Source organism: Drosophila takahashii, chromosome 3R, assembly GCF_030179915.1.
Source record: "Drosophila takahashii strain IR98-3 E-12201 chromosome 3R, DtakHiC1v2, whole genome shotgun sequence".
Classification (NCBI taxonomy): domain Eukaryota; kingdom Metazoa; phylum Arthropoda; class Insecta; order Diptera; family Drosophilidae; genus Drosophila; species Drosophila takahashii.
This window is the reverse complement of record NC_091681.1, coordinates 22769284-22792583: the sequence shown is the minus strand read 5'-3', so window position 1 is coordinate 22792583 and position 23300 is coordinate 22769284. Positions and strand designations below refer to the sequence as shown.

At 44.7% G+C, this 23300-nt stretch overlaps 4 protein-coding genes and 4 non-coding genes across 8 annotated transcripts in view; 1 reads left to right on the top strand and 7 right to left on the bottom strand.

Moving 5' to 3' along the window:
* Sulf1 (Extracellular sulfatase Sulf1) overlaps positions 1-17525 on the top strand; it is a 32435-nt gene extending 14910 nt beyond the window's left edge. The window contains exons 3-10 of the mRNA XM_044394014.2: positions 12114-12989; positions 13444-13770; positions 13828-14482; positions 14537-15393; positions 15451-15761; positions 16324-16521; positions 16587-16689; positions 16760-17525. Coding sequence (XP_044249949.1) covers positions 12211-12989; positions 13444-13770; positions 13828-14482; positions 14537-15393; positions 15451-15761; positions 16324-16521; positions 16587-16689; positions 16760-16871 — 3342 coding nt within the window. The 5' untranslated portion in view covers positions 12114-12210 and the 3' untranslated portion in view covers positions 16872-17525. The remainder of the gene's footprint in view (positions 1-12113; positions 12990-13443; positions 13771-13827; positions 14483-14536; positions 15394-15450; positions 15762-16323; positions 16522-16586; positions 16690-16759) is intronic.
* Positions 316-2449, bottom strand: LOC108062393 (glucose transporter GlcP). Its single transcript, XM_017149049.3, has 3 exons — positions 1984-2449; positions 1749-1921; positions 316-1530 (listed from the first exon to the last, which is right to left on the bottom strand). Exons 1-3 carry the CDS (start codon positions 2153-2155, stop codon positions 397-399), a joined length of 1479 nt encoding a protein of 492 aa, XP_017004538.2. The 5' UTR covers positions 2156-2449; the 3' UTR covers positions 316-396.
* LOC108062394 (uncharacterized) lies at positions 4599-4980 on the bottom strand. The gene has a single exon (XM_017149050.3). It carries the CDS (start codon positions 4879-4881, stop codon positions 4678-4680), a length of 204 nt encoding a protein of 67 aa, XP_017004539.1. The 5' UTR covers positions 4882-4980; the 3' UTR covers positions 4599-4677.
* On the bottom strand, positions 5026-5098 carry TRNAV-AAC (transfer RNA valine (anticodon AAC)). Its single transcript has one exon. It is a non-coding gene; the product is annotated as a tRNA-Val (tRNA).
* Positions 5335-5407, bottom strand: TRNAF-GAA (transfer RNA phenylalanine (anticodon GAA)). Its single transcript has one exon. It is a non-coding gene; the product is annotated as a tRNA-Phe (tRNA).
* On the bottom strand, positions 5494-5566 carry TRNAV-AAC (transfer RNA valine (anticodon AAC)). Its single transcript has one exon. It is a non-coding gene; the product is annotated as a tRNA-Val (tRNA).
* TRNAF-GAA (transfer RNA phenylalanine (anticodon GAA)) lies at positions 5800-5872 on the bottom strand. The gene has a single exon. It is a non-coding gene; the product is annotated as a tRNA-Phe (tRNA).
* A 2062-nt stretch (positions 17526-19587) lies between the features above and the next one.
* Positions 19588-22992, bottom strand: Zip89B (Zinc/iron regulated transporter-related protein 89B). Its single transcript, XM_017149017.3, has 2 exons — positions 20859-22992; positions 19588-19909 (listed from the first exon to the last, which is right to left on the bottom strand). Exons 1-2 carry the CDS (start codon positions 22087-22089, stop codon positions 19653-19655), a joined length of 1488 nt encoding a protein of 495 aa, XP_017004506.2. The 5' UTR covers positions 22090-22992; the 3' UTR covers positions 19588-19652.
* Between the last annotated feature and the right edge of the window lie 308 nt (positions 22993-23300).

Here is a 23300-nt window from a genome sequence, read left to right as displayed (position 1 = left end):
ATTGCACTAGCTTGTAAGCCTGTAGATAAAGTCTCGGGTCTCTTTTAAGTCGTTCCGACAGGGAAAGTAAGCCCCAATTGGGTACCATAAAATATTGTGATTTTTTATTTGACGCATTAATGAAGAATATTTATCGAATTTCAGTTGAAAAAGTTTCTTTGAAGAAATAACTCATGGGGAAAAAAGCTTCTATGAGGCACAAAAAGTTATTACATTTTTAGTACATTTTTCATAGCTGTCAACTGAGCTTTTTGACCTATTTTTCCTCCAATAAATTACTCAAAAGGTCTTCTTCTTAATTTGTTTAAAAATACAATTTTATTAACCTACACTAGCAAATAAAAAACGAAAATTTGAACAAGTACAATGAGTGTTTTCCAGTCAGGATCCAAACGCCTAATAGATCTTTATGTCGTACCACCCCTGGAAACGGTGGTTAGCCTGTCGGAGTGTCATTTTCTTTGTTTCCGGCATGGAGACGGCAAAGAAAATCACTCCCACCAGCATGATAATGCCTGTGGCCAAAAAGTACTGGAAAAGGAAATGCTGGCTGGGCACAGGACTGACGCAGGCGATTACGATGACGTGGATGATCTGCTCCATGATGACGATAAATCCTACGCAAGCCGACTTGAGTCGCAGGGGAAAGGCCTCGCCCATGTAAGCGGATGAGCTGCAGATGAAGAATCCGGCGAAAGCCTGGAAGGCCAGAGCGATATTAGTGGCCTGGGTCATGTAGTAACCGCTGCTTATGTTGGCCAAATCGGCATAGATCCCCGCCAGGCCCAGACTCATTCCGGCCATAACGAGCAGGCCCACCAGTGAGACAGCCTTGCGACCGAATGAGTCCACGCAGCACAGGGCCACCATGACGGAGATCGAACGGAGCACTCCAAACAGGTACATTGGCCAAGCGCTGAGGGATCGCTCCGCCACTGCGGTGCTGCTGATGATCGATATGGTGAGCGGCAGGGAGAAGGAGAAGGCGACAAAGCAGCGGAAGAAGAGCATCTTCAGGAAGGGCATCACGGAGGCCACCAGATCCTCGCCCAGGCTCCGACTATCGCTCTCCGCCACATACTTCCTGGCCTCCTCCAGAGCCGCATTCACGCCACCCGGGGCGTGACCAAGTAGCTTCTCCTGGCTCCTCCGCGCCAAAGTCTCCTGGTTTCGACGCAGGTAGAAGATGGGTGACTCCACCGCCAGGCCTGTCATCGCCAGACCAATCAGAGAGATTACGATCCCAATGATGCCGTGTACCAGGTTGGGTGTGGATCCCACTATCGAAGCCCATTCCGTGGTGAAGACCACTTGAACGACAATGCCCAAGGACAGGCCGCACTGCTCTGTGGCGCCACTGACTGCTCTAAAGTTTCTGGGAGCCACCTCGGCGTTGTGGATCAGGAAGGGCACCGTGATGAGGCCAATGCCCAAGCCGGCCAAATAGCGGGCAGCCAAACAGGCTGCGTAGTCCTCGGGAGCAGCTGTGAATATTATGGAGCCAGTAAGCTGCATTAGTCCTCCAAAGACCTGAAAAAAAGGGAATGATATAGAAAATTTCCGAACTGCATTGATTAAAGGTTCCTTCGGTCATGAATGGTGTAAGAATAATAATGAAGGAACTTTTGCGAAAATCACTTAAACCGATAAAGTTTTGTTATAGAGAACATCGGTATTAATATCTCTTAAAATTCTCACATTAAACTGCTCAATCTGAGCTTCATATCGTCTTAGTAATCCCTACTCACATAGTAGACCTGCTTGGGCAGGAAAGTCATGGTGAGAGCAGCGGCCAGAGCTCCAATAACGACTCCTATGAACCAACAGTACGAGTACTCCGTGAACAGGAGGACGCTGTAGGTCTCATTCCAGCCCAAACTGGCGGCAAAATCCATGCCGCCATAGATAAAAAGGAAGAAAACTGTGGTAGGAAGAGCCGTCGATTAGTGGATTTTCCCTTATGGTATATGCCCATTTTCTCACCTGCATAGGGCGTAATATTTTGCCTATTGATTCGGGAAAAGTATCCACTGCGATTAACGATAACAGCTGGTTTTCTGGGCTCTGGCGGTGGTGCGGATGCGATGACGATGGTCTCCATTGGGATCGGGGAATTGGGATTTGCACCCACATTTGTGGTTTGCATTCCACTCATTGTTAAAAAGTCGACAGGTTTCGTTCGCTAGCTCTTTCGTTACTGCGGCCCACTATTTGCCCACAATCGTTTTTAAATCAGCCAAATGTCGTTGTCCGAATTTCGCGATACTGATATCTAGCCGATAAGTAAATGACATTGTAATCAGTTTATAGATACTTGTATCTTGTGTCTTCGGCGATTTCACTCGATTCGACTCGATTCAATTGGCCGCTTGGCCTTGGCTGTGATTCACGATCAGTCACAGTGGGGACTTTTTGGGGTGAGCAACAAGGTGGGGCAGAATAAAAATAGTTTTCATATATCATTTGATTAAATTGCTCCTGAATTTACTACCCCCCAGGTGCCTGATAAGGGAATGACTGATAATCAAAAATTTATTTTTACCTAATGTGGATTTGATCAGTTTTACATAGAAATATGTTGTGGGACTTCCTTAAAAAAAAGTTTCGTGGATAAGATAATTTATATTTTGAGGTACATATACTTTTCAGACCTTTATGTATTTCTTTAAAATTACTAGAGGTCCTAATCCTTTATGACACTTGCTTGATTTTAGACCAACTGTCATAAGGCCTTAATTAGATGTTTTAGACTAAGACCAGACTCTGCTTGGCCACCCATTTTCCAATCTATCTAAGACCTAACTGCGTACACCCAAGTAATGCGTGACGACTCCACAACGCCTGTCTAGCGCCTTCATTATGTTTAGCAGCAATATTTTCAAGAGAGCAAGACGGGAACCCAACTCATCGGGCTCATAATCATACCCATAATCATCCCAGGGGCGGGCCACACTCGAGTGTTTGGTTGAGTTGTCTCAAATTGCGTAATGTCTGCACTGACATTGCCATTTCCATCCACACTCCACTTTATTACAACCGAGCCAGCATCTTTGCGAGTCAATCTATCTTGTTGCGCCTCAAACTGTCAAATCGCGCCACATGTCTATAGATGTGCTTATGGATACCAAAGGGGAAGTGGAGACAGACTGTGTTGCCTGTTCCTCGTCATTTGAGGCAGCTCGACAAATTAGCCAAACGGGACGCCGTCACAGCTCCAGATCCAGCCGCATCAGCATTGCCATCTCCATCTCCATTTCGTTTCGAGGGATTCAAGTACATTTTAATGAGTTTATGCACAAAGTTGTCTAATGGCGTAAAAATTATGAGCGCCAACATGTGGCTACGGATATGGGTAGATGGCTGTGGAGATGGAGATAGATCTGGAGTGGCACATGGCTCGCAAGCACTTTGCATAAATTTCTGTAGCACTGTAGCGACGTCTGCCATAGACATCTGCATGACTGGAATCAAACAGGCTTTGAAATGATTCCATTCGAATAGAATAGAGTTGAGTAAATGCTCAGCACACTATGACTAGAATGGATTGCATCTTGGTCCGTATAGAGTATGACAGAAAAGGCCTAGAGTTAAACGAGTGATAACGAAAAACAGAATGTCATATTTGAATAGGCTGAAATCATTCGAGTTATTCGAATCCATTCGATTTTCTTATATGACGTCATAAGGGCAAAATAGAAAATTAAATTTGTTTTGATATACATATATGTATGTCTATAAATAAGTATTTTTGTGATTTCTTATTTTCGAAATTACCAAGCTCCCCTTAGTTTAAACTCAAAACACATGCAAAAATCCACGAGAATTAAAAAAAAATATGGAAAAACAATTAGTTTTATGAACATATCCCAGAACCAAAAGATCCGCCTCTATCGCCACAGATAAAGAAAGGAATGGTCTTCCTTGGACCGCGACTTCTTAGTATTGTCATCCTGGAGTTTGTTAGATAAATTCTTAAGAAGTTGCGGTCCAAGGAAGACCATTCCATTCTGCCTCTTCACTACACTATTTTGTACTTCTCCTCCTTGGTCCGCGAATTCTTAGGATTTGCGGTAGGAGGAAGACCATTCCTTTCTGCCTCTTCACTACACTATTTTATACTTCTCCTCCTTGGTCCGCGAATTCTTAGGATTTAAATATGAAAATGGCATGGTTGGATTCAGTGGCGAGCTAAAACTAAAGGTAGATTTGTAATTTAAAAAAAGACAAAAAACCAAATATTTATGTAAGTATTTCAAAACAAATTTAATTTTCCATTTTGCCCTTATGACGTCATGTAAGAACTCGAATGGATTCGAATAAATTCGTCTGAGTTGTTCGTGTACTCATTTACTCGATTCGTTTTCCATCACCATTTCTGGTTCGACTGAGTTTTACGTCAGTACACTTGTTTATTCAAGCCAGTTTCCCTACACATTCCAACTCATTCAACTCATTTTGAACATTGTCAATTCGAATATGTATTTTTTGTTATTCATGCAGATGTCTAGTCTGCCAGCCCACTAATGGAGTCTAATTACTCTGGCCGACAGCCCGACGCGAATCTCTTGGCTAATAAAAACGTATTAAGACAGCGCACAGACATTGCCCAACTGTCGTTTATTCAACGGCTTCACCGCTCCTCCAAATGGGACACATATAGGAATCGTCATGTGACCATCAAGTGAGTACTCTGAGTCCTCTGCCCGGCGATCCCTCTCGTACATTTCTGCCCTGCCTCTGGGCCAGCTTGCTCTTAACGGACATCTCCATGCACTTCTGGCTGAACCTCACCACCAGCATAAAGTAGACGCACTTCAGCGAGAGAAGCAGCACCCGCTTCCAGTTGAGGTAGGTGCGCGGCCACGATGAAGATGTAGGCATTCTGCTGATCCAAGGGAGATCGCCAGGGGAGGTCTCAGGTTTACTTTTAGATTTTCACAGTAAGAAGGGAACGACAAAGTGACATTTAACTCAGTGGATAAATTTTTAATCTTTCGAAGAGGTCCAAAAAAATTAGCCCATTCATGTTTCCGCCCGGGATTGAACCGGGGGCCTTCCGCGTGTTAGGCGGATGTGATAACCACTACACCACGGAAACGGATGTTGGGGTGGCTTAAAAGCTTTCCGTTTTCAAAGGATATTAAATAAAATCAGGAAAAGGACAAAAACAGCCGCTGCTCTTTCTGATATAACTTTAGTTAAAATTTGTTGACTTAAAAAAATTGAAAGGGAAAGAAAGACTGCACTTGTGAGTAAAATCTATTTTTAGATACGTTAAATTTTTTCTATAATGTATATTTTTATAAAGAAATTTGAGTTGTACAAAAAGATTATTGCCGAAACCCGGGATTGAACCGGGGACCTTTAGATCTTCAGTCTAACGCTCTCCCAACTGAGCTATTTCGGCTTATGATTAGGTCCATTCTCATACTGTTTATAAAATGTATCTTCAATAAAATTATTTAGGTAAAAAAAAAGTTCATTAGTTATTCATGTTTCCGCCCGGGATTGAACCGGGGGCCTTCCGCGTGTTAGGCGGATGTGATAACCACTACACCACGGAAACACATGTTGGGGCGGTTTCAAAGGTTCCGATTTTCAAATTATTCCCAGAAAAAGGATAACAAACCAAGAATCCTTTTGCAAATATTAGCAGAAGTAAACTTGTCATCCGAAAGCTTAAATTTATAATAAAGTAAATTTATTTTTAAGTTCCATTGAATATACGAATTATGATAAATTATGGCCAGAATATGAACATATTTTTCCGAAAAAAATTATAGTCACAAAAAAAGTTTTTGCCGAAACCCGGGATTGAACCGGGGACCTTTAGATCTTCAGTCTAACGCTCTCCCAACTGAGCTATTTCGGCCGCTGAATTTCTCGCGTCGAACTACTGATTACGAGTGCTTGGCGTCGATATACAAACCAGTGTATATATAAACCACATCCCCATTTAAAACCAAACAGCCATTAGCTTCTCAGTAAGGTTTAAATGTGTCCCCTATTTTAAAAGCGCATTTATGAAGACACAAAAATAAATCTGTAAAATTCATTTTGCACTCTTTAGCCTGTCACAATTTCTGACAGTTGCAAAAATGTATGTTGACACTTGCATGTCTTATAATTCCACATCAATTTTACAAAGACTTATTGCAGCTGCCGGTTTTGAATGGCGGAAGTTTTCTCTTATAGGTGAGGTGAAAAAACAAAAATGTCGTTGGTCAGGACGCGAGTGTAATAATTACCTTAATATCTTTTTGAATTTTAATTTTTATGACGTTCGGGTCTCCGAAACAGTATAATAATACAATTTAATATCGCAACGATGCCAACGAGGCGTATATGACATACGTCAAGGTTACAATAATTCTCGTTCATGTATTTGGCAAACATTCAGAAAATAATGACGATCTTTGAACTTTAAAGAAATTTGAAATACAAAATGTGGGAAGGCAATAAACTACAACAGCTTTCCAGCGGGCCTATGTATATTCCTGTAAATAGAAATAAGTGAGAATCGTATTTTTGATTTATTTGAATATTCCGAAAAGGAATGTTCCGTCCTGTCTCCCTTCTACAACCTTATTAATTAATTAGAAATCGAAATCAGAATCCACTTCCCAGCGTACTCGTGTCTCTGAGGGCATACAACCTGATCCTATATACACATATTTATATAAGAGGGAGCACCTTCCAGATTTCGGGGCTTCGAGAGTGTGCAACTAATGCGGCTTCCGTTTGACGCCCGGCGCTGAAAGCTGAGCCCCAGCTGAAGTCCACTGAGTCAGCCGTCGTCGTCTTCATCCTGGTTCTTTTTTCAGTTCTTTTTTAATGATTCACATTCTTGAAAGCCGATTCTTCGAAAGCGAATTGGAGCCAGACCGAGAGAGCCTTGCCCCACGCCCTCGTCCCGCCCAAAAATGTCGGTTATGATTTACGGCCTGCCCACAGCCCTCATATTTTGAGTGTGTGTGTTTTTGTTTTTGACCACTGTCGTCCATTTGGTCCAAGGTGAGCGGGTTTCTCCTCCGCATTATTATTATTATTTTAATTATTCGCCGTTTTGTGTGTCATCAGCTTTGAATTGGCCGGTGGCCTGGAGGCCTTACTGCAGCCACTATTTGCGGATTGAATCGCGAACTGCGGTGACGACAACAGAAAATTCTTCTGATATGTCAAGAGAATGTTTAACATTTTCGCTAGAATTTCTATTTCGGGTGCGACTCGGTTTGGGGCCAGACCTTGACGGCAATGAGAACGGGGAAGATGGAAACAATTGTGATGGGGGAGAGGCGGATTGTTTGTTTAATTTGCTAAAATTCGTTTGCTAAAAATAGTTTTTTTTCGGGAGTCTTCATTATTTGTTTGGGCTACAAACTGATAAGGGGTTTTTTCTAGCGATAAGAAAGGTAAATGTACGTAATTGTCTCTTGAGGTGAAATCGATTTCCAAGGAAATTCAGACCACGCCACCCCCAAAAGGTATCTGTTATATGCAAATGTCAGGCAACAATTTTGCCTGGCAAAAGCCTAAATAGCCATTTGGTCGAGTGAAGTGGAGGACACTTTTTGCTGCCGTTGGCTGACTTTTTGCCGGCAGTGTGTGCTGCAGTGGAAAATGGCTAAGTGGGTCACAATTTGAGTTGATTTGTTTATGCCACAACAACAGGAGTGCGAAATTATTTATGATGGGGCAGCAGGAAGTTGTGGGACAGCTTTAATAGAGCAATTGTAAGGTTTTTTTCTACCTGATATATGTATGGGTTTCTACTAATACCTGCCATAGAATAACTTATAACCTTTGCTGAAGCAATTTGGAAATACTGGTCAGGCCTTCTGACCATAACTTGTAATTGAGTTAATTGCATAAATTCTTGTTTTTAGGATTTTTTTTTTTTCATTTTTCGCCAGCAGCTGCAAAATAAATTACTGAAATGTGTGTAAAACAAATTGCCAGAGATTCCATTACAAAATAACGGCAGACAGATATGCGCTTGAATAAAAAACAAATTTGGCTGCTACTTTATTAAAAAGGAATAAATATTCATTTGGTAATGCGGCGGGGCGATAAAGTCAATTGAAGCCTTTAAGAGAGAGCCCTTCCCAGGGCGTTGCCCCCATGGGAATGATCCATTAATCGAGCTAAACGTGAATCTCGACACTTGGCTGGCCACTCTCCCTGCTGTTATAATTCCGACAAAATGACCGAATGACAAACAGACACGCAAAAAGTGGAAAGATTTATTTGTTGCCATTGAAATTTATTGTTGCGACGGCGGAACACGATTTAAATATGTTCCGCTACAAGCACTCACTCACGACATTTGCTTTTTTATATCCATTAACAAATCGTTCCTAACCCACTCCGATCCGCCGGGATCTTTCGTATATCTATATATTTTGATTTTTTATTTTTATTTCGTTTTCTTGGCTTCCTCGTCTAACACTTGTCGTCTGACCGATTTCGGAACGTGCCTCAAAGTCATTCACATTGTGCTCTTTTTTTCGCAAATTATCTTTTGCTTTCCCGAGTTTTGTATTCATTCGGGACAGTGTTATTTTAATGCCATGAAGTGTGCGCATTATCTTATAATTTTCTGCCTCAAAAATACTGTCAAGTAGATTTAAGGAGCACTTCAAACCATTCTAAATAATAAACACCTCGACTTTTCCTTAATGCATCCTTCATAATCGGCTTCCCCTTAATATTCTCAGGTGTCAGGCCAAAGCGAGCTTAAATATTTCAAGTCCATTACAAAAGTGTCACAACATGTTGGGGTTTTGTGAGTTGAGTGAGCCGAGAACGCAAATTGGCTTACCGCAAGTCGACTCCTGACACTCCAACTCCCCCCAGCGGTCTGTGGTTCTTCAAAATACTGTAGGCGTTACGGTTTAGGTTTTTGGGCTACCCATTAAATATGCATAAATCGAAGAGGAAAAGCCGGAGCAGCAAGTAAAGAAGACGCTGCACTCCGAAGCGAGTGGGAGTTGCTCCATTCCATGCCACTCCATGCTGCATTCGCCACAGACGAGCATGAGTTAGCTTTTAAATAGTTAGTTAAGCGTTAAATTGACTCGGCGAAGGCATCAACTGGTCACATGTCAGACCCAATCCCTAGCCGCCTGGCTGCCTTGTTAATTGCATAATTAAGCGCAAAGTTGGTCTTGTCAGGGGTTCGGCCTACGCAGTCGCTGCTCCACATTTGCAAATACCCATGGACTCTGGACCCTGGACTGCCTGTTTCCAGCTTCACTTGAGTCTCGTCGACATGCCCGGCTAATGAGTCGCTGCTCCGAACCGATCCAATCCGAGGCAATCATTCATAGCCAGGAACTGGCCAATGCAGCGCAGATAACGCAGAATTTATAATTTGTGCCTGGCCAGTATCTTTTTGCATATTCATAAGTCCCAGGAGCCTGCACTCTCGCATGAACTTCGAGTCTCAGCTAGCCGAGATATATATATATTCACAACTAATTGAATGCTTCCCCGCGATATCTGATGGCTTTCCTTTTCTGCCGGCTCTGGTTTTCCTCCTCGACTTCTGTTTTCACGTCGCCTGGTGTAATCATTTTGTCCGCTGGATAAGATACATCGCAGTATTTGATATGCCATTTGGGATTGTCACTTGTCTTGGCGAGACTTCAAAATTAATTACTTTTATTGCGCTCGACTGGTCGACGAGTCAAGACAACTTTGCAAATCTGGCGTAGAATAATATGCAGATTGGGGATCAGCTTACAAATCACTTTGTAATAATGTCACAAAGATTCTTTTAAACTAAGAATTAACTTGGTACCTTATACGAACTTGTGAGTCTACAGATGCCAGACTTATAAAAATACCAAAAAAGCGAAAACGTTGTAACCTTTGGGGAAAAATGTAAAATGTTGGCAATAAAATTTTATGATCACCTAGCAACAGGCACGATTTGAGTCTGCAGAAGATGGAATTGGAGAATCTGAGACTGAAGAATCGGGGAGCAAGGGAGCAGGACACAAGAGCAGAGTCATGAAATTCATGAATGAATCAGGAAATCGTGTTGGCTTTCATCCTCCCTGCAAGCCGCCAAACTCTTGGCTCCTTTGGCTTTGGTTTTGGTGAGACAAGTTTGCTGGTGTTGCCAAGTCGGGAACACGTTCACTGTGGTCCAGACCCTGTTCCTGCCCGCGGCTCCTTCAGCACCGAAACCCCCCCATCCCGATGCCATCTGAGCATGCGTGACGTCTGTCAGCGGGCGACAGGAAGATGCCGCACAGGAAAAAATAAAAAAGCCAGACTCGGGCGTCTGTTTGCCAAGAAACCAAGAGACCAAGAAACATGTTTCCTTTTTTAGGGCCGGGGCTGACCCAAACTTGTTCCCAGGTTTGCTCCAAGCTGCAGTTGGTCCAGCCATCAGACCATCCGAAAACAGCCTTGGAGAAACAAGGAAGCTTCGTTCGTCAGTCAAGTGGATGCGGAGGGTTTCCAGCTGCTTTCACAATGGATGCACTTCAGTTGGCTTTCCATCTTTTTGTGTTCTGCACCCAAGTTGGCCCTGCAATTGCGACGGCAATTCTGCTACATTTCGATTGCGATTGAGAAAGGGGAGAACGCAGCATAATTGAGCATAAATAAATAAAATGCCTGGCAAAATATTGCATTTGCGATGGAAATGGCTGGCTGGCTGGTTGGTTAAAGAGTGGGAGGCTTTCTCTATTGTGCCGCGCTCAAGTGGCTCATTGAGTTGGCTCCTAGCCATCCATATCCAGATCCATCCACCAAGCAGCTATATACCAATTCATCTTGCATCCAGCGCGCCGGATGTTGGGCATCTCCATCTATCAGCTATTTGTGGTGCAACCTGCATCGTCTCGTTGCTGCCAGGTTTCTGCTTTTTTTTGCTGGCCTTATTTGTGTTGCATATTTAACAACAGTTTGGTTTTTGTCTGGGCATGTCAAATTCAAACTCCACTCCCAAAACTTTTGTGCAGGAAGTTATTGCGGTTGTGCAACAGTTAAGCTTGAAATGAGAAATTGCAGACTGGGCAGGGCAGCTGGGGACTGGAGTGAAAAATGGAAAAAGAAGTTTCACCAGGGAGGTGAACTATTTAAATAAATTTAAGTTATGTTGTGAAGAGCAGAGAGCAGTAATGTGTTTTACTCTTTTGAAAAGCACAGAGAGCTACGAAACGTTTAGCTGGTTTTTTGAGAAGCGCGGAGAGAGGCTGCTAACTTAAAGTTCAGCCTCGGATAACGAGATTCGCTTGAGAGTGCGATCATTCTTCTTTTGTTACCGAATCGCTTAGCACACGTCAAGGTCGAGTCAAAGCGCTAAGTGCCCTGCCGAATGCAGAAGGTCTTGACTAACTGGAGCTTCCACGGTGTCTGAGTCTTGAAGAAGTCTCAAAGGTGGTGGTGTGGAAGGCTAGTTCCCTGGGTGGAAATTACTGTACAACAAACAGCGGCACTGCGACCACATAAATCACACTTAAACGGCCCCAGTAAACCTCTTTATTTCCGCCCAACTCGGGATGTGCAGGTTGAGTGGGTGGTTGGTTTGGCTTTTGGGTTGGCAGCTCAATGCCAAACAGCCATAAACCGCACAAGAAAATTTACGTGGATTTGCCAGAGGATAAGGGAAAAGGCACTGCGAATGCAGTTTTCACTTAACGGCAAGGCAAGTGGCACATAAATTTCAGCAAGGACGCAAATACACTTCACCGGAAGGCAGGTGGTGGGTGGCTAGGTGGGTAGGTGGGTGGTGGGTGGAACAGCCTGACAGTAGCCGACATTTGCTGATAAGTGGACAAAATGTGCATCGCTCTGATTTGTCGCTTCTTCGCCGCTTTTTGGGCAAACAATCTTGGCAAATATTTGGTGGCAAGGGCACTCGAGTCGAGGCACCGTCGTCGAGGTCAACCGGTGCATGAAATTTCGAGGCAGGCAAAGCAGCTGCAGAGTGCAAAGCAGCTGCAAAAAAAAAAAGGCAGCCGAAATCAGGTCCTAAAAGATGGTTGAGTTGGCTTAAAACGCGGAGGGCAAGCGAAATAATTTCCACATTTTGGCTAAGCAAATACTCCATCTTAAATGTAAATCTTAAAAGTAAGCCTCTATCATCTCTTTTGCAGGTCACAAAACCATGAAGAAGTTTTGAGCACGGCTACCGAGACGCTTAAATAGCGTCCAGGATTTACGGTTGCTACTTCCTCCTCAACCAAAACCAGGATGATGCGACAGCAGCATTCCAGTTTGCGCCTGGCCATTGGCGGCCTGGTACTCCTCCTCTTTGTGCTCCATGTGCTCGGCAAGGAGCACGGATCGCATAGCCATGCCCACAAACGCAGCCATTCGGCCAAGAGATTCTCGCGGGACTCGAACTCGGCCCGTGAACGGCGACCGAACATAATACTCATTCTGACCGACGACCAGGATGTGGAGCTGGGCTCTTTAAACTTCATGCCGCGCACGCTGCGGCTCCTCAGAGATGGCGGCGCCGAGTTCCGACACGCCTACACCACCACGCCCATGTGCTGCCCGGCGAGATCGTCGCTGCTCACCGGCATGTATGTGCACAACCACATGGTGTTCACCAACAACGACAACTGCTCCAGTCCCCAGTGGCAGGCGACGCACGAGACGCGCTCCTATGCCACGTATCTCTCGAATGCCGGCTACCGCACGGGGTACTTTGGCAAGTATCTGAACAAGTACAATGGGTCCTACATACCGCCGGGGTGGCGGGAGTGGGGCGGACTGATCATGAACTCCAAGTACTACAACTACAGCATCAATCTGAACGGGCAGAAGATCAAGCATGGCTTTGATTATGCCAAAGATTATTATCCCGATCTGATAGCCAACGACTCGATCGCCTTTCTGCGCTCCTCCAAGCAGCAGAACCAGCGGAAGCCCGTCCTGCTCACCATGAGCTTCCCGGCTCCCCACGGTCCCGAGGATTCTGCTCCGCAGTACAGCCATTTGTTCTTCAATGTGACCACCCACCAGTGAGTATTTCTATATTCCTTATTATTGTTTTATTAAATTATGCAGAAAGTAATGGAGGTCCCATGACGAAACTTTCAGAAATAGAACATTATACTAATTTTTTATAAAGATTAAAAATGCCGATTTGCAGAAATTGAAGTTTGGACTATATTTTGCACTGGAACCATTATGGGTGTTATTTTTATCTGAAAGCTTGGCAAAAAAAATAGTTTTTGGGTATTTTTACATATATTTTACCCCACGTAATTTAAAATTATAAATGAATTAAACAAAAAAATAGCATAGCCATATTCGCTTCTGTAAAATTGATTTTTTTTTAACTTTTTTAAAAATTCTTTTTAATGGTGTGATATTGTCATAAAAATTAGATATCGTTTAGAGACCGTAAAGAAAATCTCGATATATATATTTATATAAATATATCTTTTAATATAATTTAATAAATACCTACAGCACCCCATCCTATGACCATGCTCCCAATCCGGACAAGCAGTGGATCCTAAGGGTCACCGAACCCATGCAGCCCGTGCACAAACGGTTCACCAATCTGCTGATGACCAAGCGACTGCAGACACTCCAAAGCGTCGATGTGGCCGTGGAGCGGGTCTACAACGAGCTGAAGGAACTCGGGGAGCTGGACAACACGTATATCGTTTACACCTCGGATCACGGCTATCATCTGGGCCAGTTTGGTCTGATAAAGGGCAAGAGCTTTCCCTTCGAGTTCGATGTGCGAGTGCCGTTCCTCATCCGTGGACCGGGCATTCAGGCCTCCAAGGTGTAAGTGGTTTTAAAGAGAAAGTTATATATCTATTAATTAAATATATACCCCCGCAGGGTAAATGAAATTGTGCTGAATGTGGACCTGGCGCCCACCTTCCTGGACATGGGTGGCGTGCCTACGCCGCAGCACATGGATGGACGCAGCATACTGCCCCTGCTGTTGAGCAGGAACCGCGCTGTGCGGGACAACTGGCCCGATAGCTTCCTCATCGAAAGTTCCGGTAGGAGGGAAACGGCCGAGCAGATAGCCGAGTCACGAGCCCGCCTCCAAATCGAAAGGCGAAACATGAAGCTGGTGAACAGTTCGCTGCTTGAGGACTTCCTCGATGGAACCAGTGAAAGCAGCACCACCATTTCGAGTAGCAGCACTAGCAGCACTGCCGCCACCTTGATGAGTTCCACCAGCCATCAGTTGGAAGAGGATGAGGAGGATACGGACAATGAGGAGGATGATGCCATGGACAGTTCGGCAGCTGCCCTGGAAGACGATGATCTCGAGGATGCTGCTGCGGAGGAGGCCGACGAGGAGCTGGTCGATCAAGAGTTCCAGCAGAACAACGATCTTCCCCTGGCCCCCTACATCACCAAGATGATGCGCCTCAACTCGGAGTGCTCCGATCCGGCCCTGCTTAAGAACTGCCTGCCGGGTCAGAAGTGGAAGTGCGTCAATGAGGAGGGACGTTGGCGCAAGCACAAGTGCAAGTTCCATGTGGGTAGCAAGTAATTCCTATAGTTAACACTCTATTAATGAATCGAATTTCAGCTTCAGTTGGAACATCAGCTAGCTACAATGCCACGGAAGCAGTATCAACGCAACTGCGCCTGCTTCACACCCGACGGAGTGGTCTACACCAAGATCCGCGCCCCATCCGCCGGTTTGCATCGCGTGAACAAGCGGGGTCATCATGGTCAAGGACGTAGGCGAAACAAGCGGGAGGTTTACCACACCGATTTACCAGACGAAATGGAGGAACTGCTGGATCTCCACCAGACCATAGATCACATGACAGATCTGCATCGCAGCAAGCGGGATTTGTCGGGAAGTAGCAACGAGACGATTGCCCAGGTCATCCAGCAGATACAAGCCACTCTGGAGATCCTGGAGCTCAAGTTCAATGAGCACGAGCTGCACGGTTCCAATTCGAGTACTAATTCCTTTGAGCGAGGCGAAAAGTATTCAAAGTCTGGCGGTCATCGCTGCTTTGTAGATGCATCCACGGGTAAAGTGAACTGCTCCAATGTGATCTACGACGACGAGAAGACGTGGCGGACCTCGCGAACCCAGATCGATATGCTGATCAAGCTGCTGAAGGACAAGATTGGCAAGCTCAAGGAGATGAAGAAGCAGCTGAGGGAGAGCAACAAGCAGGCATTGGCGGCTAGCCGAAGGAATGATGGCCGACGGCGTAATGATCCCATAGGGCTAGACGGTGGAGCCGGACCAGAGTTCAACATGAGCTACTTCACCGAAACGGGCAGCACTCCAAGGTCGAACGTTGGCCAGAAGGAGGTGTTCCCGGGATATGGAAGTACCAACGTCTTTGATTCAGTGGAGCAATCGCAGTCGCATCGCTTTGCCCCGCGAGCCGAGTGCTATTGTGAGCCTGATGTGGGCGAGAGGTAAGTGGTTTCGGTCTGGAAAGGGTGTTCCTAACTAATCTCTCACCTCTTTACCAGCCATGCGGACTCCAAGGAAATGGCCCGCGAGGCGCGCAGGAAGCTGAAGGAGGAGCGGCAGCGCAAGAAGGAGCGAAAGCGCATCAAGAAGGCGCGTCTGGAGAAGGAGTGCCTGTCCGAGAAGATGAACTGCTTCTCGCACGACAATCAGCACTGGCGCACGGCTCCCCTGTGGAACGACAGTCCCTTCTGCTTCTGCATGAACGCCAACAACAATACCTACTCCTGCCTAAGGACCATCAATGCCACCCACAACTATCTGTACTGCGAGTTTACCACTGGCCTGATTACCTTCTATAACTTGACTATAGGTAGGGGAAAAACTTTTGCATTACTATTTTTGTTTTATTATAATTCATTGTAAAAACTTTTGCAATACTATTTATACTCCAATACTCCTAGAGTAAAAGGGTATATTGTATTCGTGCAAAAGTATGTAACGTGTATATCCTGTCTGTTGTCCGTATGAACGCTGAGATCTCGGAAACTACAAAAGATAGAAGGTTGAGATTTCCCACACATATTCTTGGGCTTCCTGCGCAGCGCAAGTTTATTTCAGCCCTGCGCCACGCCCCCTCTAATGCCCACAGTCGCCCATAATTTTAAAATGTGTCTAGCGCCCAAACCTTTAAAGATTACCGAGAAGTATAAATTCAATTTTGTTGTGTATATTTATAACTATCGAAATGTAGAAGACATTTTTCAAATCGGACCATTCATTAAAAAGTTATGCGTAATCAAAAAATATTATATATCCATCTCCCTCACACTCCCTTTAGCTGAGTGACGGGTATTAGATAGTCGGGACACGAACCCGACTATAGCGTTCTCTCTTGTTTTTAATATAATTCATTGTATTTCCTTTCCTTCAAGATCGCTTCGAAACGACAAATCGCGCAGCAAGCCTAACGCCTGGCGAGAGATCCCACATGCACGATGCCCTCCAGCAGCTGAAGGGCTGTCGAGGACGCAGCTGCAGCATCCGCCGACACCAGTCCCACCTGGAGAGCGGTTCCAGTGCTCCGCTGCTGCCCATCAATCAAGTGCACCGCAACAACAAACGAAAGCACTGTAAGGTTCCTAGCTTATAAAGTTGATTAAGTATTCGCAATTTCCTGTTCCGCCAATCCTTGCAGCTCCCCTCGCGGGATCAGTGGGAAACTATGCCTTTGTAGGGCCCCGACTGGACCTGGACGGACTGCCTCCGATGAAGCGGCGCAAGCTATCCAAATACAACAGGTGAGTGATGTCGGTTAGAGCAGACTGAATTAATGGTCCAACTCCTAACTCCTTTTTCAAACGTTTCCAGATTGACTGGTTCGCAGCAGTCGCACATGAAGCGGCGTCCCTGGAATCAGCAGCCCCTGCAGCAGTCGCCCAGATTCTTGCCCACGCATTCTGTGACTCCATCCGCGGCCTAGAGATACAGCTGGATCGAGTGACCGACACCACACACATATCCTATGCGTACCTTTTGTACCTTGCTTGCCTGACCCCGCTCCTTGGTTCGCCCCATTGGATTTCTTCATACATAAATAAGACTGTGTTTTAATCTATCTACTTATGTTTAGATTTGTTTATTCAAACTGTGTGTAGTCCAGTCCTTGATACATTTGGCTTGCAATATTTATAGTTAGAGCTGAACACTTGAATTAGCTCTTAGGCCACCTAATTTGTACATAAATTTAGTACCGAAATTCTACGTAAACTAAATAAATTATTTAGCGAATTGGTTACAAGTTAAATTAGTTGAGTATACGTAGCAAGGAGTTTTAATAATTCTAGCGAATCCAAATGAAATTGTATTTATTGGCCAATGCTAAAGGAACAATGTTAATGTGTATTAGAGACTAAAACCATATTTATGCCGATCTAGATACGTTGTAATTGTTAAGTACCCCAACCCACACCCAAATTCCCAAAGACGTTATGTAGCAGCCCCGCTTGAAATCGAACAAATATATTGTATCTGCCACGTTATTAATGTCATAAAATTAACTTAAAATTAATATATAAAATCAATTATAAAAAAAGCATCAAATTAAATTGCGAATAATAAACTTTTATCACAAATATATATTTCTGGAAGAAATTATTGAAAAAATTAAATGAACATACTTTCAGGCTGAACGGAATTCTTCCGAATTCTACAATTGTAGAGTTCTTTTTACACGAAGTTTCCAAGTGAATTTTTCAGCAGTATTACTGAAAAACTAGTTATTGTTAACGTTCATAAAAATATTTATAGTTTTACTAAAATTAACTTCCCCTTTTCAAAATCTTAAGCACCCTCTTGGTAACAATTAGTAGAAAGGGTTTTAATTCTTCTAATCCGATAATACAAACTCGGAAATTACGTTTACTCACTACCGGTTATCAGAACCTCAGTCAGAACATAAAAGTTATATTTTTTGTCCACATCTTTTGTTTAGGCTATCGCATACCAGTGTTTTATATGATTTACTGCAGGCACTCTTCTAGTATATTTGGTTCAAGAGCTCGAGTTCAAATGATAATATTGCCTATCAGGCAAGAATATTAGAGATTACCTGTTCCGTTTGCCGTTAAGCCTTTAGCCCCGCGATTTTGCAACACTTTAAGGTGTGTGCACTCCGCTGAGATAGTCTTGATAACATCTGGAGACGGATAGCGGAGAGAGCGTGGCGTGGGGAGACCCGATAAGGTGAGTTCCGTTGGAAACAGCTGGGTGGGGTTCGGGGTCTTTTCGGTATCAGTGTCATCAGCATCTTAGGGATCGGTATGGGGTCGGTATGGGGATCGGTATGGAGATCGGTATGGGCATCGGCAACAGCAGATGTAAATAAGATCACCCGAGGGCGCTAATTAAGCCACCGAGATGTTTTCATCGGCTGTCAGGCGTGTTTACCGCCTGGCAAATTCACACTTGACACTTGACGCGCTAATTTCCGCTGCAACACGGGCCTTTTGGGGTTCGGTGGGGGGTAAAAACGGAGATGTTGGGCTGGCTGCCAGTTTGGCTCGAGCGGAGAACATTCGCTTATCTTGGTTATCAAAAAAAAACACACAGAGAGATAGTGGTCCGGTGAGAAAGAGCAGCGGGGCCAACCCAAAACCGGTCGGCGCATTTTGTGGAGATATCGTGTTAAAAATTTACGCAAGCAATGAAGCTATCAGTTGGAAATTGTATTTATTGTGGCCTATGCGACAAAAACAACGCGATCACATGATGAATACGGCTCATAGACCTGGCAACAAGGCCTCGTCCACCAGTCCAGACCACTTTACGATTCGCAAACCGCTGTTGAGATATCGTGCTGAAATTTCACAATGCCGAGAATCGCGTCCCAAACGGGGCCTGGCTGCAATCTGATTGGGGCGAACTTTATGCCCAGGCACGTATTCCGCTTTATGGCGGGTATTCTAAAAAATTCGTGAAAGCAATCAAACTTTAGAATTCAACTTCAAGCCAGTTTAGAATGCCACAAATATGTTTGCAACACGTTTAGACAGCTTGTTCTGAGTTTTATAAGCTCAATAAGTTAACAAACACTCTCCTTAGGTATATTTAAATATTTTATTAATTAAGTGAAATTTATCAATCTGATTAGCGCAAATAAAGATCTCTTGACTTTGTTAAATGTATATTATATATGTGTAAATACTAAATTGTGCAAAATGGATTTGAATGATTTGAAAGCAACATTGGAAAACTTTTTCTATATCACTTATACCCATCTAATAGACATGTTGACTTACTCGAAAACAATTTACTTTCAAAACTTTTAATATTCTGTTGGATTCCTTCTTTAGCTCTTACAAGTTCCTTTTAAAAATGCTCAAAAGTTAATTATATTTGTTTACATTTCATGTATACAATTTTAAAAACTATTTTTCCGGAAATAATTTGATTGGCTTTACACTAAGTTTTATGTTTATGAGTGTGGGCGGCGTGGGCTACTGAAAGCAGATAACAGTAATAGCAAAACTCATTAAAAACTCGAACTCCGAGTGCTAAGTTCAAGTAAAGAAATTTGAGCAACAGGAAACCCACTCTTTATATTGGACCTCTTAAAAAGATAAAAAAAATCCCATAACTAATTAATGATAATAATGATATTATTATATATAATTTGTTTTTAATTTTACTATTTTTACAGTTTATTTCTACATAAATACATATACAATTAATTAGATCAAATTTCTGCTGGGCAGTTTAAAATCTAGGCGTCCTTCTTGGGATGTGCTTCAAGCAGCTTTTGGGTGACCTGCCGCAGGAGTTGCAGCTGCTGTTCGTAGTTGTGGACAGTGGCCAGCTCCTCGGCGTGGTTGTGGTGATGGGGCGGGTGATCGTGGTCGTGCCCATGGTCGTGGGCGTGTCCCGACCTGGTCTCAGTCTCTTGGTGATCGTGTGCGTCCTCCTCCGACGACGACGAGCAGCTGCTGTGGCTGTGGCTATGACCATGTCCGCCACTGGAAGCTGTAACGAAAAAGGGTGAAACTCGGTTAATAATACGATCAATTGAAAAATCTAGACTGCTAAGTATGCCAATCCTTATCGGGCAGACCCTATTTCCTCACGATGATTTACACCTTGTTGTACTCTGATTGCTAAACCTTTTTCGTCATGGTAGCTTGGAAAGTCGTTGCCGCTGGAACGCATTTCAATCACCTCGATCTAGGCAATGATTTATGGACGTTTTGGTCCCCGCCCTTATCTAGCCCATATATTTACTTATCCGACTTTCGGTTAATCACATTTTTTGTGGCGTAAACGTTTTTTCCTAAATTTATATCCCGTGCTCATCGCGCGTACGAATTTGAATGATGTTTCTCGCGGTGCTTTTTCGCATGGGCAACCCCCGGATTTTGAGCAAGATGACTTCATGGCAGGGACGGGATTTTGTATTTGTTTGCTAGGTACACAGACACAGACTCACCGTCTCTTGGCTGTGGGTATGCAAAATAAATCGCAGCAAGGTCTGTTACAAGGCCAACCACGCAGTGTCCAGCGGATCGGCTATATAGAACCTGTTCCCAATTCACCCGAATCGATTCCGGTTGAAGAATCTCTCGACTGACAAACCCGGTGACTGTCGCACTAATTGCCCCCAAAGCCTGGTAACTAAATTATCAGCAAATACATGAAAGGATTAAATCGACAATCAAGCTAAGCTGTCTAGAGATTTAATAAATATATACATGTAAATGAATTGAAGTACCTATATATTAAACCTGATTTTTTGTTTATAAATTGGCACTAATTTTCTGCGGTTGTAAGTTTAGGTAATAAGAAAAGCCCATAAAAGTGTTGACAACTCACAGCTAAAATAACCGTAAATTTTCCAAGGGTCGTATAAGTTATAACAAGTAAATTGAATATTCAAAACCCTTTTCTCCCCTTTTCTCCTAAAAGAGATAATACTTACTCAACTGCTGAAGGCCGAACATGACCAGGAAGCCAACGAATAGGGCCAAATAGGCGCGCAGACCGGATCGATTCTTCGAGAGGATCTCGAAGAAAACCACGTAGATGAGCGTGCCGCAGGCGAAGCCCTGCAGGATGGCCGAGATCAGGCTGGGACCGGTGGTCTCCTGGCCGTGATTGATCAGGATCCCGATGCCGATGCCCAGCGGGCTGACCACGGCAAAGGTCAGCACATAGAGCACGGCCAGGGTCATCCGGGTGCGGGCCACGATCAGCTCGACTCCGACGCAAAAGGCCAGGACCAGTTTGTGGGCGGAAACGGCGCCGAACATGAACCACACCGAGCTGGCGGAGCTCTCCAGGCCAATGGCCATGCCCTCGAAGAGTTCGTGCAGCGACAGGGCGGAAACGATGAAGAGTCCGCGCAGCGAAGAGGCCAGCATGTCCCCGGCGGAGGCATCATCCGCGATCACTGGCAGGTGGCTATGACCATGACCATGACCATGACTATGGCCGTGTCCATGGCCATTCGCCTGGCTCTGTGGCTTGGCAGCTTGGAACTTCTGCTGCTCCAGGTCGCTCTGCAGGAGATTCTGCACCGAGAGCGTTCCCAGCTCAGATGGCGGTGGTGGTGCCGAGGGTGCGGTGGTGGTGGTGTTGCCCTCGCTGGTGGGTTTCAGCAGGTGACTATTCCGTATGCTGTGACCCCGCTCGAAGGCGGCGCCCGCCTCATCCTTCTGGTGATGATGGACATAGGTGTGCATGGCCTCTTCGATAAAGTACATGAGAAAGAAGCCGCAGCACATGAGCAGCTCGGCCAGCGGAAAGGTTAGCTCACCGACGATGCCGCACTCTTGCAGCTCCTCGACGACCTCCTGAACCTCCGGGAGCAGATGCAGAAAGGTGGTGGCCAACAGGACTCCACCACCAAAGTACAGCAGACACTTGACCACAATGGCGGAGCGGGCATTCGTCTGGTTCTCCGTCCAGCGGTAGCAGCGGTTCAGCAGGAAGGGAATGGAGCCGCAGATGGCGCTGGCGCAGAATAGAACCACCATGGCGGTGACCTTGGCCACCAGCACCCCACTCCCATCCTCATCCTCCTCGTCATCATGGTCGTGATCGTGATCGTCGTGCTCCTCCCCCTCGTGACGTGAGGTCCAATGGCCGGCGGCGGGCTCATCGATTTGCAGGAAGCACTTGAGAAAATTATTCACTTGCGTTTGATTCATGCTTTTGCTTTGTTTTGTTTGCGATTTTCGAATCAACTCTTTTTGTTTGGTTTTCCACCGATCGATCGATCGATCTCTCGAAGCAGCTAAAACACTCCAGACTTCCTCTCGGCCCACTTGTGGCCAAAACAAAAAGCAACTCTCTTGGCTAAAACAGCAGCATGTGTGTTGCGCTCGGAATCTCAATGGGCTGGGTTGTTGTGGGTTGGGTTGGGCTCATCTGGTTGGGCTGGGTTCTGCACTTGCATACCGCTTAACTTTTCACTTTTTTCTCAGCCACTTTTCTTTCACTTTGGCTAAGAGTTAAGAGCCTGCTAATAGGTATTACTGGTAGTTATTTATTTATATTTTTTTAGCAGCTCACAGGTGTTGAACGCTTGAGGCGAACTCGCAGACTGACGGAGTGGGGATTTGGTAGTTCGCTTGGTAGACCCAATGCTCAGTGCTCCGTGCTCCCACTAACGAAGACCAGCAGACGTGAGCAGCAGGTTAAGCAGGTAAGACACAGAAACCGCTCTTAAAGCTCTCGCTCTCTCCCACACGCGAGCGTTCACCTGTTCACTTTGGCAATAGCGCTAAGCTAATTATCTTGGGCCCAGCATAAACATACAGATTTATGTGTGTATATATTAGACACACAATGCACAAAGGCCAGAGCAATTGAGTAATTGCATCCGTTCACTTTGGAGCATTAAAGGCGCCTGACCTTAGCCAAGATGTAGGATAGATCGCGACTTTTACTTTGCCGCCACTTTGGGTGGCCGGAAGCAAAAGCTCGCTGGTTGAGTGGTTCGCGTCCCGGCTAATTGGTAAGACATATAACTAACGGTTTTCGGTTTGTAAGCCTTTTTCAGGGTTGCCAACACTTCCGGTTGAAATCAAAATTAAAGGGAGAATATACTAATTTGAGCAAAAAAAAAAAACTTAACTTTATAAACTTTATAAAATAAAAACTTAAAAAGTTTTTGAATATTTTGACAATTACAAGACTAACCGTTATATCCGTTATTGGCTTCCTCAAAAGCTGTAAATCCATTGACGTGAAACAAGGCGCCGGCTGCAATTTACTAACGTTTGTGAAATGAGCAGCTAACATATCCGATGGGAGCGTGGACGGATCGTGAGGTGACTGTTAAGAGGCACATGATCTATCAATTAGTATAATCAACCACAACGTAATTGGTCTAATTCTTTTGTTTTTTCTGCAAAGC

Coding starts and splice junctions, on each gene's coding strand:
- LOC108062393 (XM_017149049.3), bottom strand. CDS start 2,155: ATGAGTGGAATGCAAACCACAAATGTGGGTGCAAATCCCAATTCCCCG. Junction 1,922..1,983: donor AAATATTACGCCCTATGCAG/GTGAGAAAATGG, acceptor TTCCTACCACAG/TTTTCTTCCTTTTTATCTAT. Junction 1,531..1,748: donor TGCCCAAGCAGGTCTACTAT/GTGAGTAGGGAT, acceptor CCTTTTTTTCAG/GTCTTTGGAGGACTAATGCA.
- Zip89B (XM_017149017.3), bottom strand. CDS start 22,089: ATGAATCAAACGCAAGTGAATAATTTTCTCAAGTGCTTCCTGCAAATC. Junction 19,910..20,858: donor GTTCGGCCTTCAGCAGTTGA/GTAAGTATTATC, acceptor TTTTCGTTACAG/CTTCCAGTGGCGGACATGGT.
- LOC108062394 (XM_017149050.3), bottom strand. CDS start 4,881: ATGCCTACATCTTCATCGTGGCCGCGCACCTACCTCAACTGGAAGCGG.